Below are 26,225 nucleotides of genomic sequence, written 5' to 3'. Positions count from 1 at the left end.
ATACTTGTTAACAGTGTTTTTTGGGGCTAAAAATAAGGCGCTGATACTTATAATCTTGATTACAGTGCCATGGCTGCCAGAACAAAATGGCTGCAATGGGCAGAAGAAAAAAAGAGCTGGTACTCCCATACCAGTGAGTAGCATAAAAGAACAACAAGCGCTTGTTAACATCACAGTGAGAATGGGTAGGAGCCAAGAAGCCAGTTAATCAAAGGACTAAATTCTTCTTATCCTGTGAGCCATGCGCATAATCTAGTCTTAGCAGAAGAATCTCATTTCAAGAATTATGAGCATTGTTTCAGTACCCTCAGTCACTCAATGCAGATAATGACTGATAGCAGTAGGTATATCATTAGAATTATGAAGAAATCTTTTAAACTGTTTAAATTGTTTTTAATTGGTATTTGTGTAATGTATTCTGTCACTTGTGTTGTAATGTACATTATAATGTGTTTTATGGGAAATACTTCTGTATGATCAGGAGAGAGCTGGTTTACCCTTCACAGGGAGACAGTAACTGACAGCTGAGGGTTGTTGTTTTTAAAATGTGAGCCACATGAATTAACAGCAAGAATATGTGAACAGAAGTATGATTTACAGAGAGCATAAAATGTTAAAACTTTCATCTGTTGGACTTTAAAACAGGAATTACTTAATCATGTATGAGACTTCTAACCCTGGAAAAGCACAAAGACAGCTCCCATGATAGGTTGTTATCCTTTTTTAAAAGGACGTCATACTGATAACATTTCCCTAAGGCCATTAAAGCTAGCTCATACAATTAGGGATAGACAAATCAAGCTATTTCTCATTTGGGTAACTGTCTCATATGTTCCCCTATTAAAAAATCATAAACAAAAATCTAAATTTTACATGAATACAGCGGGGTATTCCTGTAGATGAATTTTAAAACATATTTTGATGCATTTCCTGAGCTGAGAATGCACTGGAACATTTGGAATTGTGAGAACTGGTGGGTAATTTTGTTCCGACCTGGACTTTAGACCCAATGCAAAGTTGGAATTCCTTAAGCATTCTTTATCTATGACAAATTGTCACACTGTGATCTACCTCTCCATTCTCTCACACATGCTTTCCCCAAGACATGGAAACCACTTCTCCTCAGTGCAATCCTATGGGGGAGCATGTGTGAATGCATTTATTTTAGTACATTTATATCCTGGTTTTTGTTCCATCATGGAACTCAAAGCTTAAAGAAGGTGGGCCTGAACTAACACAACAACTTCATAAACTCATTGAAAAAATCTGGATGAGGGAGAAGATCCCGAAAGACTTTAGGGATGCCATAATTATCACTCTTTTCAAGAAGGGTGATAGAACAGATTGTGGGAACTACCGAGGCATCCCTTTTCTAGCTATCGCAGGTAAAATCCTTGCAAGGATCCTTGCAAATCACCTCCTGTCTATCTCAGAAGACATCCTCCCTGAATCCCAAAATGGTTTCCGCCCTTCCAGGGGGACAGTGGACATGATCTTCACTGCACAACAGCTTCAAGAAAAATGCAGGGAGCAAAACCAACCTCTGTATATGGCGTTTATTGATCTGACTAAGGCCTTTGATACTGTAAATCGAACTGCTCTCTGGACCATCCTTCTGAAAACTGTTTGCCCTGATAAATTTATGAATATTTTGGGACTCCTCCATGACAACATGACGGCGACAATTTTGGATAACAATGGCTCTCAAAGTGATCCATTCAAAGTGGGATCAGGTGTCAAACAGGAATGCGTCATTGTTCCGACCTTATTTGCTATTTTCATTGCCATGATTCTACACCTTTTTGAGGGGAAACTTCCCACTGGCGTGGAAATCACATACCGAACAGATGGAAAGCTTTTTAATCTCAGTAGGCTGAAAGCAAAAAGTAAGGTAATTACAACCTCTGTCGTAGAACTTCAATATGCTGATGATAATGTAGTCTCTGCACATTCAGATTAATATCTTCAAACTATCCTAAATGTCTTTGCAGAAGCATATGAAAAGCTTGGCCTCTCGCTTAACATCAAAAAAACCAAAGTGCTTCATCAGCAAGTGCGAACCATCCCTCTGTAGCACCATCAATCCAGCTTAATGGTGCGACACTGGAGAATGTCAATCGCTTTTCTTATCTTGGCAGCCATCTCTCTGTAAAAGCTGACATCGACGCTGAAATTCAGCATCGTCTGAGCTCTGCGAGTGCCGCATTCTCCCGAATGAAGTGTAGAGTGTTCGAGGATCGGGATATTCGCAGGGAGACCAACATACTTATTTACAAAGCCATTGTACTACCAACCTTACTGTATGCCTGTGAAACATGGACCATCTATAAACGCTACTCCCAACTTCTTGAAAGATTCCACCAACGCTGCCTCCAGAAAATTCTGCAAATTACTTGGGAAGATAGGTGGACTAATGTTAGCATATTGGAAGAAGCAAAGACCACCAGTGTTGAAACAATGATCCTCTAACATCAACACTGGACCGGCCATGTTGTTCGAATGCCTGATCACCGTCTTCCAAAGCAGCTACTTTACTCCCAACTTAAGGATGGAAAACGGAATATCGGTGGACAGCAAAAGAGGTTTAAAGATGTTCTCAAAGCTAATCTAAAAAAATGTAACATAAGCATCAAGAACTGGGAAGCCTTGGCCCATGAGCGTCCCAATTGGAGGTCGGCCATTACCAAAGGTGCTATGGACTTTGAAGAAGCACGAGTACAGGGTGAAAGGGACAAACGAGCTAAGCAGAAGGCACGTCAAGCAAATCCTCATCGTGACCATCTTCCATCGTCCTCACTGTGGGAGTCTGTGTGGATCCAGAATTGGCCTCCACAGTCATTTACGGACCCACTGTTAAAGACCTTACCCTGGAAGACAATCTTACTCGGCCACGAGTGATCACCAATGAATGACAAGGGGCTCCACGGCAGTCTCACATACAGGTATTGACCAGGCCTAAACCTTTTATTAGCTTCATAAATTTAGCTACGTCATGTATCCTCAAACTATGCCCTGGGGTGTTTTCAGCAGCCATGTGGTTGACCCAATTGTGCAAGTCTTCCTCACCCAAATGTCCCCATCCATGTTTCTGCCTACAAGGGTGATGATCAGGTGGAAAAAACCCACCAGATTGGTCCTATCCACAATGGCATGGGATTGCACCACAGGGAACTGACTCCACAACCCAGTGCATATGTAAAATAATAAACTAAAATATTTTGGAAGCACTTTAAGATTCTCATAGAAATATTAATACTGAAAATTATTGCTGACCTGCTGTCATCTTTAGTCACATAAGCATTCTTGCTCTTACAATGGTTTTAAAGTAGTAAAGTAGTGGGAAACATGAGGAACACCACACTTTTGATTGTGTTTCTGTTCCCATATGTCTCCTTTACAATATACCAAGGCAGCAAAAGCTGTACGGCATCTTGTTCCAAACTTATGTCTGTTTTCTTGGACACCCTTCAAGACATCATTGCCAAGAAGCAATGGAGTGTTTAGCAACCTTCTGCGCAGTAATTCTGTGTTCAGGGTATTTAAATTGATTTTCTTCAGTTTTGCAGGCAAAGTTTGCCTCCTGGCCCAGCAACCAAGTGAGCGCAAGGGGCAGTAGCATGAGAAGAAGAAAAGCAGACACATTAGAATGTGTGAGGATCATTAGTATGATCAGTGTTATGAAGCAGTGTCCTCCCGGCATTCCCCACAAATGTAGACCAAGAATAAAATGAATGCTACATATGTAAATGATTAACTACTGCAGCTTCATTTTCATTCCCCTTGGACACTTACACTTTTGCAGACATTAACACTCTCATTACAACAGGTTTTTTTTAAAACTGGAAAAACATAGGCTATACTTTTCATAGATACATACAGCAAATCTCAGAATGCTCATCGGAACCATCAAGGCAATCATCATCACCATCACAACGCCAGCGGTCTTGGATGCAGCGCCTGTTCTGACATTGAAACTCTCCTGGTTTGCATAACTTAGGTAACACTTCTCCGGAATTAACTAAGGGGACAAATTTATAAAGAATATGCAGTATTAGCTACCTATATGCAAGACTAAATTATTTTTTGTACTTTAATAGCCTTCAGCTCTTCTTAAGTATTGCATATTCATAATAATTCTATCTGGAGTTTCCTGTGTGAGCACGTAAGTAGATATGGTACATAGACATGGGACATACACAGGAACACAGCTCCTCTTCTCAGCTAACGAGGGGGGATTATCTATTTTTAAAAAATGCTGCCATCGTCAAAATTTGTGGAGGCAAGGAGGCAGAAAAAGTGCTTGGGGAGGCATATCAGGCCCCAGAAGTGGGAGTTTCTGAATTAAAAACACTAATGTACCTTACTTGATATGAGTCAATGGTGTCAATTGCTCAAGGAGTTAGGAAATAAGAAATAATGCTGCATACCCTGGTGCAGGAGCACAACTACCAGGACAACTGTGGGAAATGTCGGTGTTATGTAGCTATCCATGTGTTACAGAAACAAGATGTTCCACCACCATCAGAATTGCTCACATAGGAAATAATATTTACGCTTGGATTCAGACAGGTTCTGGGGAAGGGGGATGGTGGAAGGTGACTTTCTTGACCATCTTCCCTCTGTCAGGACCCCCCTCCACAGAAAACAGGCATCAAGGGGCTTTACTCAGTGGAGTGTGGTGTGATATGGTGGACTGAGTGGAAAGGATTGCTGAAATTGGGTGCAGCCATCTTTTGGGAGCAGGAGCTGATGTGCTGATGTTTGATTTCACTAGCAAATTGACAAGCATGTTTGTGGGCCTGTCCCCATGCATAGTTTTGTGTCCTGCTTTATTTTGTAGAACAAAACAAATTCTTTTTATTTCCATTTAATCAGGTCTCCCATGGCAAACAAGTTACCCATGTATAACATAATTATGCTAAGACCATTTTAATAGTGGAGAAATTGCGGGGAAATGTTGAACTTTTTGGAATTTTATATAAAATTTCCAACTGGCTCAAAAAGGTGGAATTTGCTTTGAAATTTCTCGGTACAGTTTCCTCAAGACCATACAATCCCAAACCTATCTTTTCACTCTAAAAAGTGAGATGAAATTCTTGGGATACAAAACACTTTGCTCAATACAAAAATCTGTGTTATGTTCTTCTGGTCAAATAGGACCCTTCATTTGGACATTTATAGTTTTGACTTTATTTTTGCTGCAAAATTAATACAAATTCAAATACTCTCTAGGAAGATCATACTCATGCAGATTGTACTGTTTTCCTCCAAATGCTGATTATCAGCACAAGCACACACTCTGCCTCTGGGAATAGCTAAGCAGAGAGTGCTGCAGCCTCCATTATTAACACGGCATGCGTTGTCACCTGCAATAACAAAAAAGCATCCTTAATGACAAATAAACAACATGCTATAAGAGTAGAAAATACAGAGAACATGAAGAAAATTGCCTTTATCTAGCCACACTGCTTTGATCCATGTAGTTTCCCATGGCTACAGCAGCTACAGCATGCCCTAATTGAGTCACAGGCTTATGTCTTACTTTTTAAACTATAGGACTAATGTGAAACACTATAAATTAGGAAGAACAAAGTGGATTTGTTTATTTCATTATTATGCCACCCTTCCTCCTTTATCTAGATCCATTTCAATCTGGCTTCAGGCCGGGTTAAGGGATGGAGATGGCTTTGATCATCTTTGTGGATAACGCACCCAGGAACTGGACAGGGGAAGTGTGTCCCTGTCGGTTTCAGCAGCTTTCAATACCATCAACCACAGGATCCTTCTGGGCTTCTTCACAGGGATGGGACTTGGGGGCACTGTTCTATAGTGGCTCCATTCCTTCCTGGAGGGGCTAGCCCAGAAGGTGGTGCTGGGGGATTCCCATTCAACTCCTTGGCTGTTGGCCCATGGAGTCTCTCTGGGTTCCAACTTGTCCCCCATGCTATTTAACATATACATGAAACCACTGGCAGAGGTTGTCCAGAGCTATGGAGTCCAGTGCCACCAGTATGCTGATAATACCCAACTCTATTTCTCCTTTCCACCATGAAAACTGTATCGGTTCTAAACCAATGTCTGTCAGTAATGGATTGGAGGAGGGCAAACAAATTGAAGCTTAATCGAGACAAGACAGAGGTGCTCCTGGCTAGTCTGAAGTCATATCAGGGAATGGAGATTCAACCTGTTCTGGATGGGGATACACTCCTCCTGAAGACACAGGCTCACAGTTTGCGTGTACTCCTGGACTTAGCCCTGAGCCTGGATGCTCAGGTTTCGGCAGTGGCCAGGAGTGCATCTGCACAGTTAAAACTAGTGTGCCAACTGTGTCCATTTGTGGAGATGTCTGATCTGGCAACAAAGACGCATGCCTTAGTGATATCCCATTTGGATTACTATAACATGCTCTACATGGGACTGCCTTTGAAGAATGCTCTGAAGCTTCAGCTGTCCAAAGAGCTGCAACCAGATTGTTAACTGGGGCTGGTTACAGCAGCAAACAACTCCCTTGTTACCTACACTGGCTACTGGTCTGTTTCCGAGCACAATTTAAAGTGCTGGTTATGACCTATAAAGCCCTATATGGCTCAGCTCCAGGTTATCTGAAGGATTGTATCTTCCCACATGTCTGAGTCTGAGATAGTTGGGGGAGGTCTGTCTCTTGATCAAACCACCTCACAGGTATGTCTGGTGGGAACACGGGAGAAGGCCATCTTTGTGATTGCCCCCAGGCTTTGAAATTCCCTTCCTAGGAGGTTCGACTGGGTTCCTCCCTGATGTCCTTCCCTCGGCAGCTGAAAGCTTGTCTATTCTGACAGGCTTTTTGGAACTGGCTATTATTAGGCTATTATTAGGTTATATTATATTATTATAATGGCTATAATAATAAATAAATAAATTTTATTTTTTAAGTCGCCTATCTGGCCGCGACAACGGCCACTCTAGGCAACGTAATTAGGCTATTATTCTCTAGGCTATTATTAGGCTGCTGTTTTACTTATTTTTATTTTGTGTTTTAATGGCTGTTTTAAAGTTTTAATTCTATAAATAGTTTAACTACATTTTAATCATAACTTTCTGCATGCTTTACTTATACTTTCTAAACTGTATTTGCTTTAATTTTTGTAAGCCTCCTTGAATCCCAGTTCTGAGGAAAAGAATATAAATGAATACAATAAACAAACAAACAAATAATCTTAATCAAGGTGGCATACATGTTGTGTGGGTGGTGTTATGTATTTATGTTTACTTGGTTAATTTTAAAACTAGCAAAATGCTTGTCATTATGAAGGACAGCATATACCAAAGGAGGGTGGGTTGGTATATTTGAAATATTCCAGCAGTATCCCTGCCAGTGATGGTCAGCCAGAGGTGTCAGGGTAGATGTTGTCTTCATTCTCTCAATTCATTTCCCCCAGGGTTAGCAACTTACATTTCCCCATAGGAATTAATGACAATCATACATTCATATAGGACAAACAAACTGGTACATCACTGATGCTACTTCATCTGCATTCTAGGTTCAGTTTTTTCATCACAATAGAGTGCGACAGAATACTGAAAAACTAGGTCAAAAAGTTTGGAACTGAATTTTTGACTGATTGTTTTTAAATGCACAATGTTATAGCCTCAGGCTTAGTATGCTCACTTACCTGGGAGTAAGCCCCATTGAACTCAATATGACTTATTTCTGAGTAAACATGAATAAGGTTGCACTGAAAGCAACTGATATTAGTTGAAAATTATAACACAAAAACATAGGTAGGCACGTCAAGCTACTAGTAAACCATCTAAGATGAGGGCACAAATTAATGGCTAGTGTTACCACTGAATTTTTCCGTATACTATATTGGAGTGAATGTTGAGGTTTCTGCTCTTGCAAAGCATCTGATAAATTCTCAATGAACAGCAGAAAGTTTTGCCACAACCAGCAAAAATTCCTCAGAAGAGGTTTCCACACACTTAGATCATCACCAAATTCCACCTATTTATACCAAATCTGGAGATTCTTTTTGAGGCGAAACATTTCATTATTTTCAAGGCAAGTTTAGTTTCAGTAAGCCTAACAAGATTTATCAGAGGTTTCTGAGCATCCTTATTATTTCTGTAACTGGACAGTTGGCTTGACTGAAACCTCATTTCATAATTTTGAAACTTAAAACTTTCCCAATTAATTTAACAGACCACAGCTAGAGAACCCAGGTGTTTACAAGATCACTTAGCTTCTAAGCCCTGTGTCGATAAGGCCTAATTTAGCTTGTTCTATTCATCTGAGACTATCACTGTTGAAGCACAGTCTCTATGTAGGATTCAACTTTATTGCATGATCTTAGAATCGTTAAAAGATTCAAGTAGCCAAATAATCATTTTTAGGCCAACAGCAAATACAGCTCTCAAACACAATACATTTAAGCACAAGCCTCTTAAAGTGATCCTAATCCCTTCTGCTGTATCTGAGATCTTAACAGTGATCAATACAAGCACAAATATGTCAAAATTGCATTTTAGCTAACTAGAATACCACATTTTAAAAAATAAAATAAAAACTAGAATGAGAAAGGGTAGTTAATGTATATAAAAACAATGTATATGTAACACATCTTTTAAGTTGTCCTCAGAACAGACTAAACCAGTAGCTAACTGGTTTATAAATGTAAACTGATTCACTAATAGGCAAAAAAAACCTTGTGGTTTAAGAACGTACCTATAGCCCACAGAAATTTCTATCAAACTTTAAAAAGCAAGGAAATTGGGCAACTATAGTGAATGCACCAGGGGAGCAGGAGACCTGAACTCCTCTCTGAGATATTGGACTGCCCTACAAAGTTGTCAAAATGCAAACACCATTTGGGTTGGTCTTTCACAGTCCAATCCACTTGCTGTGCAGCTTGGAAGAATTTGGTAAAATGTGCCTCTGAGCATATGGTGAGTGGTGGCAACACCTGCAATCAGCCCAAATAATAGAAAGAAGACATGTGCTGTGCTGATCTTGTTTTAGCAGGAAGAAGCAACTTTATTAAGACAGTTGATATAGTTCGGATGGTCACTGTAAATATGTCTGATTTACTTTGCAATTTTAGTGAAGCTTCCTATAGGAAGACTGGGATGGGAGCAGACAGGACAGGGAGTGGAAGAGGACAGGTTTGATCATTTCCATGTGTTGGATGTTGTATCTGGTGCAAGCAGATGCCCAGGATGCAGAACAGTATAGTGACAGGCTAGATGCCAGTTGAAGCAATGAGCCGGACAAGCAATAAGTTTTAAGAGTCACTTTACTGACAATATATCACAAGCTCTCTCTGTACAAACTCCTCGACCCCCACACTCATAAGTGTCTGCTGGCCCTCTATATAGATAAGGCCAGCTGCCCGAGCCTAGGTTTCTTAGCAACGTGTCCTTGAAGATGGCTCGAGCTCTGCCAACTTTCGCTGCTAAGTCACGTAGCTCACTTGTGGAAATTTAACCTCTGCTTTCTCGGTTTAATAGCCAACAGCATGTTTATTGAATTCAGTGTGATTTACTCCCATGCAATCATACTTAGGATAGGTAAAACTGACGGGTGAGAGGGCTGGAGTGGGCAGGGGAGGAGGAAGAAGGAAGAGGGGAGGAGAGGAGGAAGGGAGAGGAGAGGGGAAGAAGGAGAAAAGCAGGTCTGATCATTTGCATGCTTATTGAGTTCAATGGGATTTACTACTATGCAATCATGGTTAGGATAGGAAAAACTGACCATGGGGGAGGAGGAAGGGGAGGGGAGGGGGAAGGAGTGTATTGGAGGGGGCAAAGGAAGGGGGAGAGGAGGGCAGGTTTGATCATTTGTGTTCTTATAGAGTTCAGTGGTATTTACTTCCGTGCAATCATGCTTAAGATAGGTAAAACTGACCATGGGAAGGAGAAAAGGGAGGGGAAGGAGGGTATTGGAAAGGGATAGGGATGGGGATGGGGAGGGAGGGAGGGGCAAAGGAAGGGGGAGGGAAGGGGCAAGAGGGAGGGTATAGGAGGGAGGAGAAGGGAGGGTGGGTTTGAACAGTTGCATTCTTTTTGAGTTCAATAGGATTTATTTCTGTGCAGTCGTTTGAAAATGGAAATGGACTGCCTTCAAGTCGATCCCGACTTATGTTGACCCTATGAATAGGGTTTCATGGTAAACAGTATTCAGAGGTGGTTTTACCATTGCCTTCTTCTGAGGCTGAGAGGCAGTGACTGGCCCAAGGTCATCCAGGAAGCTTCATGGCTGTGTGGGTATTCGAACCCTGGTCTCCCAGGTCATGGTGCAACACTGACCTGGGGCAGGGGCAGGGAGGGGAGGGCGAGGAGATTGGGTGGGTGGGCACTGGGCAGAAGGGACACCCCTTTCCTTTCCAAAAAGAAAACATTGTGAACAGTATCATTGCTTTTCAGCATTTCCCCCACCTTTTTATTCTACAGCAGGCACATGTAGCCTCTCACCCAAATTTAAACCAAAGCTGTCGCTGGCCACATCCACACCAGGCCTTTATTTCACTTTGGACACTCATGGCTTCTCTCAAAGAATTCTGAGAAGTGTAGTTAGTGAAGGGTGCTGAGAGTTGCTAGGAGACGCCCTCTTACCCTCACAGAGCTTCAGTCAGAGTGACTGACTGTTAACCAGTCTGACCACTGGAGCTCTGTCAGTAGAACAGGAGTCTCCTCTCAGCACCCTTCACAAACTACACTTCCCAGGATTCTCTGAGGGAAGCCATGACTGTCTCAAGTGAAATCAAAGTCTGGTGTGGGTGTGACCCTGATTAGCCAAATCCAACAGCGGTGAGTCTGACTTTTAGAACACTGGCAGTTGGTTCTTACTGAGCATGCGCTGTGTTATCATAGGGTGCCGGCCAAAATTTCTTAAATTAATTTAAAATCAGCCAGGCATTTTTTTTAACTTTTAAACTGCAGAAGATGAAGATCAGAGTATGGGGCAAGGTCAGTATTAGGATTACAGGTACTCTGTGAACATGGCTGATGTTTAATGAATTTCAACAGCATTATGAGAACTCTGAGAGAAAAAAGTCCAAAAGGGCTCTGGGGATTTCCCCCTCTCTTTTTAGACTTTGAAGTCTTGATTCTTTCTGACTGTTTTGTGTATCGCCATGAAAATGTACAGGGTTGTTAAGCAAGCGTTTCTGAGTTCAGGACTATAAGTTTTGTAAGGTTTTGTTTTGAAATGAGTTTATGGGAAGCATCAGAATGGCATGGGGGTATTTTCAATTTAACATTGCGGAATGTGAAAAATCCACACTGGCTACAGTATACAGCCACTCTCATGGCTGTATAATAAAGAGAAGTGTAGGGTCTATTATTCAAGCTTGCTCATAAGTGGCATTAAATGTATGTGTGTACGTTTTTTGTGATTGTTTAGTACATGAAATGCTGGATATAGACATTTTAAATCCAAATTAACACTCATTTTATTGAGCTATATAACCAGTACTACAAGTCCTGAAGGATATATAAACAGGGGGATTATTGATTAGGCTATAGATGGATTTTTAACAAGAAGTTTATATGTTTAACTAACAACATAGACGTATATCCTATTCCCATTAAAGTAAATGGAAAGAATCAATTTGGCTTCAGTAGAAAGCAAACTGCAGTGTGTATGAAGACATTATTCTTCATCAAAACAGATCCCTATGCCATTATCAAATAGCAAATCAATTATCATGTGATGCATCTCTGTGTCTTTGACTAGAATTGTACTAGAATTGTGGGGTCACAAGGAAACAGCAGGACTAATCCTTCCCAGAGGAATGCCTACTTGTGTAAATGGAAAAAACACAGATTTGCAGCTACCATTGAGCAGGAACTGCGGAAAGTTCAAATCGATAACAAAGGTAAAAGCAGTGTATTTGCTACGGAAAAATGTTCCCATGTGGATAAGCCCACAGTCTCCAGCTGCGGCTCAATTCCTCCAGTGATCTCTGAGCTGGTTTCTGGTTTATCCTTTTTCTGGTTTATCCTTTCATCAGCACTGACTAGCACCAGCGCATGCTGGACATAGAATAGTAGAGTTAGAAATGCTGCCGAGGAAGAGAATTAAATTGCATATTTTTAAATAGAGTGATGGGACTATCATAGGATCATAGAAAGCAGAGTTGGAAGGGGCGTATAAGGCCATCGACTCCAACCCCCTGCTCAATGCAGGAATCCAAAGCATACCTGACAAGTGACTGTCCAGCTGCCTCTTGCATTCCTCCAGTGTTGAAAAACCTACCACCTCCCTAGGTAATTGTCATACCGTTCTAACAGGAAGTTTTTCCTGATGTTCAGTCAAAATCTGGCTTCCTGTAACTTGGGCCCATTATTCTGTGTCCTGCACTCTGGGACTGTTGAGAAGAGATCCTGGCTCTCCTCTGTGTGGCAACCTTTCAAGTACTTGAAGAGTGCTATCATGTCTCCCCTCAGTCTTCTCTTCTCCAGGCTAAACAAGTCCAGTTCTTTCAGTCTCTCCTCATAGGGCTTTGTTTTCAGTCCTGATTGATCATTCTTGTTGCCCTCCTCTGAACCCATTCCAGTTTGTCTGCATCCTTCTTAAAAGTGCGGTGTCCAGAACTAGACACAGTACTCAAGATGAGGCCTAACCCGGGATGAATAGGGGGGAACTAGTACTTCACACAATTTGGAAACTATACTTCTGTTAATGCAGCCTAAAATAGCATTTGCCTTTTTTTGCAGCCCCATCACACTGTTCGAGAGACAGTGTGGTGTACTGGTTAAGGTGTTGGACTACGACCTGGGAGACCAGGGTTCAAATCCCCACACAGCCATGAAGCTCACTGGGTGACCTTGGGCCAGTCACTGCCTCTCAGCCACAGAGGTAGGCAATGGTTAACCTCCTCTGAATACTGCTTACCATGAAAACCCTATTCATAGGGTCGCCATAAGTCAGGATCGACTTGAAGGCAGTCCATTTCAATTTTTTCACACTGTGCAGCTTGTGATCAACAACAATTCCAAGATCCTTTTCCCATGAAATATTGCTGAGCCAAGTAACCTCCATCCTATAACTGTGCATTTGGTTTCTTTTTCCTAGGTGTCCCTGTTAAATTTCATTCTGTTGTTTTCAGCAGAAGGCTTCAGCCTATCAAGACCCCTTTGAATTGTGTCCTCCAGAGTATTAGCTATCCCTCCCAATTTTGTATCATTTGCAAATTTGATAAGCAGTCTCTGCACCTCCTCATCCAAGTCATTAATAAAAATGCTGAACTGGCATGTGTGAGAGACTTAAGCTGCTTGTTTTTTGGCCATGAGCAGGACCTCTTACAGGCATCCCAGAATGGTCTTTCAAAGGGCCTGGCTACATCCCTTTTCAGTGAGGCCAATCACAACTACCTTAAAGGGGTTGATAGCATTTCAGCGATGTAGGAGGAGGTGAATCCTGGCAGTCTCCCCACTAAGGTGTAAAACAAGTTGTATTAAAGTAAACTGTGAGACATAAGATAGCATAGACAACCTTAAAGCCTTGTAATCAAATTGTTTTTCATAGAGAAGAGTGAGAAGTTGGAACCCCAACTCACCACAATGGCCTGCCAAGTTCTTTTGCTATTGATGTCACCTTCCCATACCTCTTTTTTCTCTAGGTTGACAAATGGGAGACCATACTGTATTCCTCAAGAAGCCAGACTTAATCTAGAGGCCTCTAGTTGCTGACTCTTAAATGACAGCAAACGTTGCTGTTGATGGCCAAGTAAACCAAATGAATTTTAAACAAGTATTCAAAAAGATAAACTCAAAACTGCAGAAGAGATTCTATAATATCAGCAAAACTATCAGAAAGTGGAACATGATTTGAAGTCTGCATGATTCTAGCATTTTTTGGGGGGGGGGTTAAGGCAAATATACAGGACAAACTTCTAATTTTTGCCACTTCTCATCATACTACTTTTAAATCTCTTTTAGATTTTTCAAGTACCAGGCATACTGTGATATTTACTCTAAGTATGCAGCTAGACAAAGAGTGAAAATAGCATAATGGCAAGTTTTTTGCAATGCCCTTCTAGTAAGATATTATTATGCAGATCATATATATTTTCTTAATCTTCTTATTCCAGAAGTGCACAGTAGGAGCAATTCATTGACAACTTTTTCTCTCTCTGCATTATTACGGCGGCTTCTGTATTCCAACTTTGTATGTTTTTAATTATATGTATTTTTATCTGGAAGCCGCCGTGAGTTCCAGTTTTGGAAAAATGGCGGGGTATAAATAAAGACAATAATAATAATAATAATTGTTGTGGTTGGTATGGTATTGCATTTAAGAAATCATCACTGTCTTTTGTTCTTCTTTTTCTATTTGCATTTCATTTACCTTTATCCTCACTCCCTTTCTTCCATAGAAGCAATAACAGTGGTTCCATGCGCTCCACTCAACCTTCTTAAACCCACTGATGATACACCTTGCTCTTTGTTTCTTGCCCAATAGTGGTAAAAGAGAATTCACATACTGGGCAGCGTGGCTGCAATTGTTGTTCCCAAGCTGCTTCCTATGAAGGTAGACCAAATCATGTGTGCTTTCTCTTTGTCAATTAAATTCACTGGAATTGGGTTGGCTGATAAGTGAGTTTATAGCAGCCCACAGGGGAGACAGAAAAGGGTAGAAAATCTTACTAATTACTCAGACCTATTTCTGAAGTGAAGGGTCAAATCTGTAAAGCAATTTGGATGTTAAAAGGTAGGGGCAGGGCATACCAGGCAGGGGGTTGCAACCCTACTTTGCTATGGATATATTTGCAGAGGATCCCTAGTCAAGCTTTATCAACAACACAATCCAAACCATATCTACTGAGAAGTAAGTCCTATTGTGTTCTATGGGCTTAGTCCCTTAGTGTGTTTAGAGTTGCAGCTCTATGGGGGCATCCATCTTTACTCCTGAGTGCTCCCATCTAACATCTCCACAACACTAGGCTCCTTTCTTCCTACAATGGCCTTCTGGTGACTGGCCTAGCCTGGGAGCAATTGAACCCTTTTTGCCAGAAGCTAATTGGTTAGATTAAATGTTCCCTACCCATGCTCTTTTAGCTAAGATTTCTATCTTAATTTCCAATCAGATAAATGTTTTTGTATGAATTGTATATGCCAAGCAACTGTGGTTGATGCTTAATGTAGTATGCTTAATGTCATCACTTGGACCTGCCCCATGACATCACTTGGACCTGCCCCATGACATCACTTGGACCTGCCCCATGGCATCACTTGGGCCCGCCCCCCAAAATCTCAAGGTTTGGGATGCTTCTGACTTGGCAACCCTATCCCTAATACTGGTGCTTGACAGAGCCCTGAAGCAATGGATCCAGAATCTTTGGGTTCAAGGGCTGGCATTTGATATGCTCAACAGTAGAGGTGTCACAAGAAATAGAGTAAGGGTCTTGCATAAGCAAATACCCCTGCTTGATTTTTGTGAGCAGAATCATGGCAGACACCACAGTCTACCTTCAGTTCCTGAGTTCCATTTCCAATTCTCTCTCTCACACACACTGACTTTCATTGTGTTTCTCTTCTCTATGATCTTTGTTTGCTTGCTTTTGCAGGCTCACAGTTTCAGAGTCCCTGCAGAGCCTCCCTCCTTGAAAGGAGGAAGCCATCTAGGAATTGAAAGACTCCTCCTCCTATTGTTAATAATTTTTTCAGTCTGCCAACCTAACTAGGGGGACTTAATCCCAATCCTTGCTGCCCTCCTGCCCCCAAGGAAATAATAAAAGGATTTTTTACGAACGTCCTTTCAATTTCTAGTGTTCTCTCTTCCAAAGGAATTGGTTATATTAAAATATAACCTTGAACTTTCTCTCTGTACAGGATAAGAAGTGAAAGAGTTATCGGTCATCTCATTTAAAATTACATAGGGGAAATGCTGAATCTACATCCTGAAAGCCATGAAAGGTTATCAAAGCAAATGGAACATAATTTCAAACTGTTATTTCAAACCTTCTAAAATAAATATTTGCAGACTATAAAAACATCATAGAGAAATCTTCCGATCAGAACTACAATATGCTTTCTACTACATCCAATAATATTTTTTGAGAAGGTTAGAGCAAAAACCTAACCGATTTTACTTTTGAGAATTAGTGCGGTATCTCTTCTAGTTAATAATGGCTGTGAAGATGGGATCAATAAATTGGTTGATTAATAACAGAGGAAGAACTTAAAAATAATAGCTATCATTTTAAACTTCATAAGGAAGTGAGGACTAGAGAGAGGGCTTTTTCAGTTGTGGCCCCCACCCTGTGGAACTCCCTCCCAAATGATCTCCGCCATGCCCCTTCCATGATGAGTTTCCACCAGGCCTTGAAGACCTGGCTCTTCAGGCAGGCTTTTGGGGTTGGCTAGATTTTATCTTCATTGTTTTTAGATTTTTAATGTCTAGGTATTGTATGCCTATTTTGTACATCGCCCAGAGTGGCTGGACAGCCAGCCAGATAGGCGAGTAATAAATTCAATAAATAATAAAAAATAATAAATAATTCATAATCTATGGACATAATCCAGTAAGTCATTTGCAACTAATTGCCACTTAAAACAAACATAAGTATCATGACTAACGTAAATTATACTTATTTTAGTAGGAGTTAGTTGCAACAAAAGTTTGCTGGAATGTCTCACAGCAGGTTAGTGGCAAAGATTGAAGCAATGTGGAAAAATGCTATCATTTCTGTAACTAATGTTAAAATACTGCTCACTGTGAATACAGAAAATATTGTTTTCAATACCTTGCTGCTTGTGGGAATCATAAATCTGAAGCCCAAATAGAGGTGATCTCTCACTTCTTAGAAGTGTCACGTTTCTCGTCATCAAATCCAGTTGGAAAATAGAGCCATTCATATAATCTGTCCAGAAAATATAATTCCTATGGTGTGATAGTCCAAATGGATGGTTTAGTTCTTTTCCACTGTAGACCACCTATAATGAATTGACATTGGTTAAATAGATGCTAAATTCAGTGTGCCATTAAAAGCTTTAAAACTCAACCTGACATTGAAAAAGGATGGGGGGCGGGGGGGGGAAAGAGAGAGCGAGAGAGAGCAATTTTGTCCAAACATAAAGAAACCCAAGTTCAATCTCTAAAGCACCACATTAGAAAATTTGATACAGCCCTTTCCCTTCCACAGAGACACAATTTGTTATTGTGAAAGCCTGCATATGTTTGTGTGGAGAACAATGCTATCAGGATCTTTAGTGTCATTTCACATTACTTTCACCCAAACCCTGGGCCACCCTGGGCTCCTACTGTGGGGAAGGCCAGAATATAAACAAACTGCTGATCAGGAAATAGGTCATGGTCTTGTCATTGACATATAAATCCTTGAACAACTCTGGACAATGTTACCTGAAAGACTGCCTGCCCCTTTATAGACCTGTAAGGTAACTTGGATCACCCTACAGAATGTCATAGGGCAGTGACCCAAAAACAGGCATTTCCTACCATTGCCCCTGTACTATGGAATGCCCTTCCTTCTGCCATATGTGAAGAATCAGCCATCAGTTGCTTCAGCCATCTGGTAAAGATTTTCTTTTTGCCCAGGCTTTCTCTGACCCATAAGACTGGTCTGTTTTTATCTTTATGAATTCAATGAATTCCTTCTTTTTTGTTTTTATATGCTTTTATATTACCGTTTTACTAGTTTTATGTTGTATCTTTGTTTTAATGATATTTGTTATTGTTTTTATGTTGTGCACCACTTAGAGATTTTTTTAAAAAACATTAAGCGGTTTATAAATGTGTAAATATGTAAATAAAATAAACCATATTGTCAAATAAACTGGGAGTTTACCACCTTTTGAATATGCATCAGGGAAATTATCCCTTCATGCTATATTAACCACTTGTGTGAAATCCTTAGGGAATACATTCACCGTAAAAATTAAAACAAACTTAGGAACATTCCTAACTAGGGCAAAGCAGGATTAGTGCACAAGAGCTAGTTACCTATGTTAAGATTGCTATTGGTGTACTAGTTTCTTTGTTTATTCTCAGTTTCATCTGAGAGTGGAATCAGGATAGAAATTGTGCTCACAGATCAATTGGAAACCCTTTTTTGCACTGGTGGAATGGAACTGATTGAAAGCTACAGAAGTCTTTAGCTGAAGACAATTTAGATTTTCCCTATTGGCATGTTTATCTCATCCTGAGAACTGGGAGAAGAAACAAGGCAGGGAGGCAAGTACTAACAGGATTCTTCACACTGCATTAAAATGTGAAGACAGGAGAACAGTCCTTTTCGGTCTATTGATGGTGTGCCATAGCTAGGATTATTTCTAAGACTCTGTCTAATGCAGAAATATCAGCTGCATTAATACTAATGTGTACTCTTAGCTGGCTTATTTACCAGCATGGTTCTTTAACTCTAGGAATGGCAGGCTCAGCCACTCTGTCTTCTAAGTATAAAGCAATAGACTTTACGATACTAGGTACAATGCAAACATATATATATGGGTGGACACACACACACAGAGTGAAGTGGCAATATAATTCAGTGAAAGTGTGAAGGCAACACAACAGCATAATTCTTTCACCTTTCTGTCAGTTCCGTTCAAAAATATTCTTTCAATGTGATCATAATAGGCATCACACCAGTACAATACATTGTTTTGATAGTCCAAAGTTAATCCATTTGGCCACAACATCTTTGATGTCACAAAAATCTGCCGGTTGTAGCCGTCCATCCATGCCTTCTCAATTCTTCCCACGCTATCATCTATTTCATCTTCTTCCCAGTCTGTCCAATACATCCAGCTATGAAATGATAAATAAGCATTCATTTGTTATTTGAACCAGACTGCAGAATGCCTTTTATAGAAATGCTCTAACTCCTTTGTATTTCTATTTTAAGTGCTCAAAAAAAAATTTCTCTCCCTCTTTCTCTCTCTCTCCCCCTCTCCCAAAAGCAATAAACGAGCAGCACAGGTAGTGCACCAAGGGTGGAAAAGCCAGGTCTACTGATACGTGACCTGAGTGCTACTCAACATAGAAAATATAATCAATTATGTGCTTAAAAACCTGAATGGACTGATATGAAAAGCTGAAGCTCTGTTAATGAGCTTCTCCAAACTTTACTTAATCACACCAGATTTATGAAATCTCTGTTTATAAATGGGCAAACTGATTTTATCACAAGGAAAAGAATTATGTGATAATTGGCGAATTCAAACATATCTTTCTAACAGGGTTAGGGTTAGTTCCTAGGGGGACGCTCCAGGATGCAGACCTGTTACTTTTTTTTGCGGCCAGCCCCCTGCAGGCCCCCTGCTGGAGTCCCTCTGTCTGTCTCTGCAGCCAATCAAGCCACCACAATTACCTTTTAAAATCTATGCCCTTTCCTCTTGCCTTAGAAGAACTGGAGAATCCAGCAAGGTCAGGAGTGTCACTACAGCTAATCAGCAGTCAGTGTGAATCTCTTTGCATGCTAATTGGCTCCCACCATCTATTGTTGTGGGAGGAGAGAAACACGAGGAGGGAGAGGGTTAACAGGAGTTAAGAGAGGGAAGTTTACAGAGAAGAGGGGGGTTGCATCAGAGTCTTACTAAAACAAAGAGCTTTCGAACAGTCCCACACAGACCCATAGCAGCCAACGTGGAGGGTAGCTGAAAACAGCCACATTGGGGGAGGAGGATGGGGCTAAGAGTGAGGCAAAGCAGCATTTTCTTACAGAGAAGGGGAACGAAAGAAGGAAGGTTGAAAGAAGGAAGGCTGCTTGTAAAATACAAGGTGCATTGTTTGTAAAACATTTTTTCTCCCTCAATGGTGCTTTTTGAAGATTGTCTGGGAGAAAGTGGAGGTTGTGGGGGTATTTTACAGACAGAACTTCTCACAGCTGATCTACAAAAAAGGAGGTTTATTCCCCTTGTAAAATACAGGCAGCCTCATTCTTTGTAACCCTTTGCTCTTCCTGTCTCCCCCCACCCTTTGTGAAGCTCTTTCTCCCCCTCCACTTTCTCACAGATAATACACAAGAAGCACAATCAAGGGGCTAAGAACTGCTTTACAAGCAACTCCCCTTGTATTTTATAGGCAGCCTTCCTTCTCCCTTTCTTCAGCCTTCCTTTGCCCTCACCTCACTCTCCACCCACTCTTCTTAGCTCTCTTTCTTTCTTCCCACATACATCCCATTTTGGCTGCAGTGAGTCTGGGCTTATCCACATTGGAGCATTTCTTTGCAGCAAATGCACAGCTTTTACCATCATAATAGATTTGCAAGGTCCACACTTCGTGCTCAATGGTAGCTTCAAATCTGTTGCTTTCCATTCACACAAGTAGGTGGTCCTCTGGGAAGGATTTGTACCGCTGTTTCCTTGTGGCCCCACCCTCTAATTTTACATTTTTACTGCCTCCGGTTGCTCAGTTACTGGGCATGTGCAAATATTTTTCACCTGAACAGTATTTCCACTCCCTCCTACTTCCACCACTTCCTAAAGTTTGGCAGTTGAAAAAGCTGCCCCTTGCTTTTTCTGAGTTAATTTTTCTCCACTGGGAAAACAAATAAACATAATATCAATATTTTTTTAAAAAAATTAACATCCATACCAATATTTTCTGAAAATATCAATAGTGATATTAATATTTTTGAGGGGACTTTTTTAATCCACTTTAGATTTTTTAGGAAACAAAACAAGTGAAGGAAGTTTGCTTGGGGAGAAAGGGAGGAAAGAAGGGGGACTGCAGCAAACTGAAGGGGGGGAGACAGAGCAATCAGAAGTTGCTAGATAAACCCCTGGAAACAAAACGGAATTCATGGGAGAGTTAGTGGGCGGAGAAAGGAGAATGGCTGAAAGTAACGATTCACCTGCCCACTAAAAAGCATTGAAGCGAACCGTCTGCAAAGACATGTGGAATGGAGTGGAGCTGTATTGTTCTAAACTTTTCATGTTATCAGCGGATTGGGTTAGTATGGATTTACAGGGGGGAAACTTTGGGATAGCTTCTGTTTGCCAGCAATGTCATGTGAACCATGTGAATTAAAAGAGGATGCAAGTAGCACCAAACAAACACTAAACCACTGTGTAGATAAAGCCCTCTGTGTAAGGAGAAATAAACACTTGTAAAGCAATGTCCCTTGTATTTTACAGGCATCATGTGTGAGAGAGAAGTCCTCTCTGCTGATATGCAAAACGCAGGGGAAAGAAACCTGCTCTTTGCAGATCTGCTGTGAGAGGGACCTTTCTTGCAGGCAGCAATGCCTGTAAAATACCACCTTCTTTGTCTGCGCACACCCCCATGTGGAGGAGAGAAACATCCACTTTGCTAGCTCTATGTTTGGTGCTTTGGGAAGCTCTGAGCACAGGGGTAGCAATGCCCCATGTGCAGCGATTTCCGAGCATGTGGTTGCCAGCAGGATGTTGTGGCATGGGAACCCCCTGCAAGGGGTTTTGATAAGTGGGTTGGATAATGATGTCATGTGATTGACAGGTGGGTGCTCCCGGTCACCTGTCAAATTTGGCCTGTGAGGCTGATCCTGATGACTCATGAAGGGACCCTGGACTTCTAAATTTACCACTAAACTACTGCTTTCTAATGCAAATTACTTAAACAATTTCCCCACTTCATGTAGATTTAATTATTATGAATAAAGTGGCCTTGCAACTTTGAATACTACTCAGATCTTCCATTAAAATTATTTGTTTCAATAAAAGGTTGTGAATTTCTTGTCCCCCTTTTTTGGAATGATGAAGAATTTATTATTTTGTAATCAAAAGAAGACAACCACTCAACACTGTGATACCCAACCAAATTACAGTAGAGACCCACTGAAATACAGGGTTGTTGTTATGCGCCTTCAAGTCGATTACGACTTATGGCGATGCTATGAATCAGCAACCTCCAAGAGCATCTGTCATGAACCACCCTGTTCAGATCTTGTAAGTTCAGGTCTGTGGTTTCCTTTATGGAATCAATCCATCTCTTGTTTGGCCTTCCTCTTTTTCTACTTCCTGCTGTTTTCCCCAGCATTATTGTCTTTTCTACTGAATCATGTTTTCTCATGATGTGTCCAAAGTATGATAACCTCAGTTTCATCATAAGCCGATTTCAATGGATTTTCTCTTAGTGTCACTAATAGGGATGTATCTATTTAAAATATTCATGTTTTATCTATTTATCTATTTATTTAAAATATGCATATGCCTCTACCATACAATAGGACTCTCAGGGTGGCTCACAATGCCATCATACACAACACATAAAAACACAAAAAACATTATAATAAATACATAAAATACAGTTAACAGTTCAAGGGAGTGATATTAAAATGCATAGGATTATATCCAACTAAGTCATACAGTAAACACACTGAAATTAAGGACTGAATCAATTCAGCCCAAAATATTAAAAATGTATTGGGATGTATTTTGTAATGAAAGCCAACCACGTTTTTTAGCCAAATTAAGGTAGCAATCCAACACACACTTACCTGAGAGTAATCTCCACTGAACACAATGGAGCTTACTCCTGAGTAGACATGTATTGGATTGCCACCAAACAGTAATTATCCTTGAATAAAATATGAATTGTTTAGATTTCTTTAGTGAAAGAATTAGTTGTGTCAGTAACTCAAAAATCAAAATACATGTTTCTGCTCTGGCCCTCTAAACTGTTTTTGTGGTTGTGATGTGTCTTCAAGTCAATTACGACTTATGGCGACCCTATGAATCAGCGACATCCAATACCATCTGTTATAAACCACCCTGTTCAGATCTTGTAAGTTCAAGTCTGTGGCTTCCTTTATGGAATTAATCCATCTCTTGTTTGGCCTTCCTCTTTTTCTACTCCCTTCTGTTTTTCCCAACATTATTATCTTTTCTAGTGAATCATATCTTCTCATTATGTCTCCAAAGTATGATAACCTCAGTTTCATCATTTTAGCTTCTGATAGTTCTGGTTTAATTTGTTCTAACACCCAATTATTTGTCTTTTTCACGGTCCATGGTATCTGCAAAGCGCTCCTCCAACACCACATTTCAAATGAGTTGATTTTTCCCTTATCTGCTTTTTTTCACTGTCCAACTTTCACATCCATACAAAGAGATTGGGAATATCATGGTCTGAATGATCCTGACTTTATTGTTCAGTGATACATCCTTCCATTTGAGAACCTTTTCTAATTCTCTCATAGCTGCCCTCGCGTCCTAGCCTTCTTCTAATTAACTAATAGGCAAAAAACCTTGCGATTTAAGAACGTACCTATAGCCCACAGATATTTCTATCAAACTTTAAAAAGCAGGGGAATAGGACAGCTATAGTGAATGTACCAGGGGAGCAGGAGAACTGACCTCCTCTCTGAGATATTGTACTGCCCTACAAATTGGTCAAAATGCAAACACCATTTGGGTTGGTCTTTCACAGTCAAATCCACTTCCTGTGTAGCTCGGAAGAATTTGGTAACGTGTGCCTCTGAGCATATGGTGAGTGGTGGCAACACCTGCCATCTCCAAAGATGGAGAATTATATTTTTGTATGTTTGTTGGTGTTCTTCTTACTTTGCTTCTTTCCTTTGTTACTAATGTTTCTACAGAGACTCTAAACTAGAAAATTTTATTTCCCTCATTATTCATCCTAGAAATCTGTGTCAAATTTATTTTTATTAATTTCAAAGCCTTTTATTGGTCAATGTCATATGATGGTGAAGACAGCCTTTTGTGTTTCAAATTGGAGGTTATGTTCTATTTCTATTTTGGGTGCATTAACAGTTGAATCTGAAACTGCAGTTTGATGAAAAATCAGACTGATTCCAATATGTTGCTACTTCAGCAATGACTCCAGCTGTTGCAAAAAAGGGGATGCATGTTTTCAGCCTGCTATGATTAAACCACTTCATTTAAGGTAAGGTAGGCACAGTCAATTAAAAACATAGAACACATGTAGAATTTTGCTAGAATATATTTCACCTCCCATTGTTTTATCTTGTGCAAACTGAGACACTCCTCATGTCCATTGGAAACTATTCTGCAGAACACTCAGTGCCATTATTCCAAAATTGTTTTTGGAGCTTTTTTTTTTTAGTGTTGCCAAGTGTTGCTGTACTTCACATATTCACAGAAACAGAAGCAAAAGAGAATGATTTACTATAGGAAACGTCACTAAAATTGCAAAGTAGATCAGACTTATTTAAAGTGACCATCTGAACTATATCAACTGTCTTAGTAATGTTGCTTCCTCCCTGCTAAAACAAGATCAGCACAGCACATGTCTTGTTTCTATTATTTGGTCTGATTGCAGGTGTTGCCACCACTCACCATATGCTCAGAGGCACTGGGCAGAAGGGAAGACCCTTTCCTTTCCAAAAGGAAAACATTGTGAACAGTATCATTGCTTTTCAGCGTTTCCCTAACCTTTTTATTCTACAGCAGGCACATGTAGCCTCCCACCCAAATTTAAACTAAAGCTGTCCCTGACCACATCCACACCAGGCCTTTAGTTCACTTTGGACAGTCATGGCTTCTCCCAAAGAATCCTGAGAAGTGTAGTTAGTGGTGCTGAGGGTTGCTAGGAGACACCCTGTTCTCCTCACAGACCTTCAATCAGAGTGGGTGACTGTTAAACCAGTCTAGCCACTGGAGCTCTCTCAATGGAACAGGAGTCTCCTCTCAGCACCCTTCACAAACTACACTTCCCAGGATTCTCTGAGGGAAATCATGACTATCTCAAATGAAATCAAAGTCTGGTGTGGATGTGGTCCCAGGGGAAGCAGCTGTGAGTCTGGCTTTTAGAACACTGACAGTTGGTTCTTATTGAGCATACCTGACATTATCATTCAGTTCAAGCCAAAATTTCTTAAATTAATTAAAAATCACCCAGGCATTTTTTTTACTTTTAAACTGCAGAAGATGAAGGTCATAGTATGGGGCAAGGTCATTAACAGGATTACAGGTACTCTGTGAATATGGCTGAAGTTCAACAGATTATGAGAACTCTGACAGAAAAAAGTCCAAAAGGGATCTGTTTTTTTTCCTCTCTTTTTAGACTTTGAACTCTCTATTCTCTCTGACTGTTTTGTGTATCACCATGAAAATTGAGAGGGTTGTTAAGCAAGCGTTTCTGAGTTCAGGACTATAAGTTTTGTAAGGTTTTGTTTTGAAATGAGCTTATGGGAAGCATCAGAATGGCATGGGGGTATTTTCAATTTAACATTGCGGAATGTGGAAAATCCACACTGACTATAATATATAGCCACTCTTGTGGCTGTATTATTTCTTGACGATTGTCTCCATTTTGGTTAATGACTGTGCCAAGGTATTGATAATCCTTGACAAGTTCAATGTCCTCGTTGTCAACTTTAAAGTTACATAAATATTCTGTTGTCATTACTTTAGTCTTCTTGATGTTCAGCTATAGTCCTGCTTTTGTGCTTTCCTCTTTAACTTTCAATAGCATTCGTTTCAAATCATTTCTGGTTTCTGCTAGTAGTATGGTATCGTCTGCATATCTTAAATTATTAATTTATCCCACCAATTTTCAGACCTCCTTCATCTTTGTCCAATCCTACTTTCCATATGATATGTTCTGCATATAGATTAAACAAATAGGGTTCCCTTAAAGTAGCCTCTTGTCCAGAGTATACTCTAAAATGTAGATAAAGATTAATAAAATACAGATTTGTCACTTCGTTAAAAAAACTACCAGTACTTTAAAGAAGGAATCACTTTTTAAATAAAATTTATATTGTTATTTCATGGAATAACTATGGGTTACTTATTAATGTTGGTACTTTTCTAAACAACAAAGCAGCTTCAGATTAGGGAAAATCAGAGTGGATAAGCAGAAGGGATAAATTCAGAGTGGATAACTCTTTCCTTGCCTGCCACTTCTCTACTCTAAACCACCTCTTATTGGTTTGTGTCCACCACCAATCAAAATACATGTTTGCTTTTTATTTTATTTTGATCTTTCAACAAAAAGTCTAAGAGAGGCTTCCATTCCTTAAGAAATGTGTCTGTCGATTTTTCTCTAAGTAGACATGTCAATTTATCCATCTCTACTAAGTCCATTAATTTCAATAGCCATTCTTCCGTTGTTGGTGTTGATTCCATTTTCCACTTTTGTGCATATAATAATCTTGCTTCCGTAATCATATATAATATTATTCTTCCATATTTCTTTTCTATTTGTTTATCCATAAAACTCAATAAAAAAAATTCTGTTTTTGACTGAATATTTATCTTTAGAATTTTTTGCATCATCCTACCTATCTGTGCCCAAAATGATTTTGCCTTTTTACACA

At 40.2% G+C, this 26,225-nt stretch overlaps 1 protein-coding gene across 1 annotated transcript in view; it reads right to left on the bottom strand.

Annotated features, from left to right (window-relative positions):
- The window catches only part of LRP1B (LDL receptor related protein 1B), a 524,827-nt gene that overhangs the window by 458,615 nt on the left and 39,987 nt on the right, over nucleotides 1-26,225 (bottom strand). Inside the window, 5 exon segments of the mRNA XM_061608878.1 lie at nucleotides 3,878-4,018; nucleotides 5,244-5,366; nucleotides 14,400-14,402; nucleotides 16,725-16,914; nucleotides 18,529-18,748. Coding sequence (XP_061464862.1) covers nucleotides 3,878-4,018; nucleotides 5,244-5,366; nucleotides 14,400-14,402; nucleotides 16,725-16,914; nucleotides 18,529-18,748 — 677 coding nt within the window.

Source organism: Rhineura floridana, chromosome 2 (assembly GCF_030035675.1).
Source record: "Rhineura floridana isolate rRhiFlo1 chromosome 2, rRhiFlo1.hap2, whole genome shotgun sequence".
Taxonomy (NCBI): domain Eukaryota; kingdom Metazoa; phylum Chordata; class Lepidosauria; order Squamata; family Rhineuridae; genus Rhineura; species Rhineura floridana.
The sequence above is the reverse complement of the archived record's forward strand: the minus strand, read 5'-3'. Positions and strand labels throughout refer to the sequence as shown.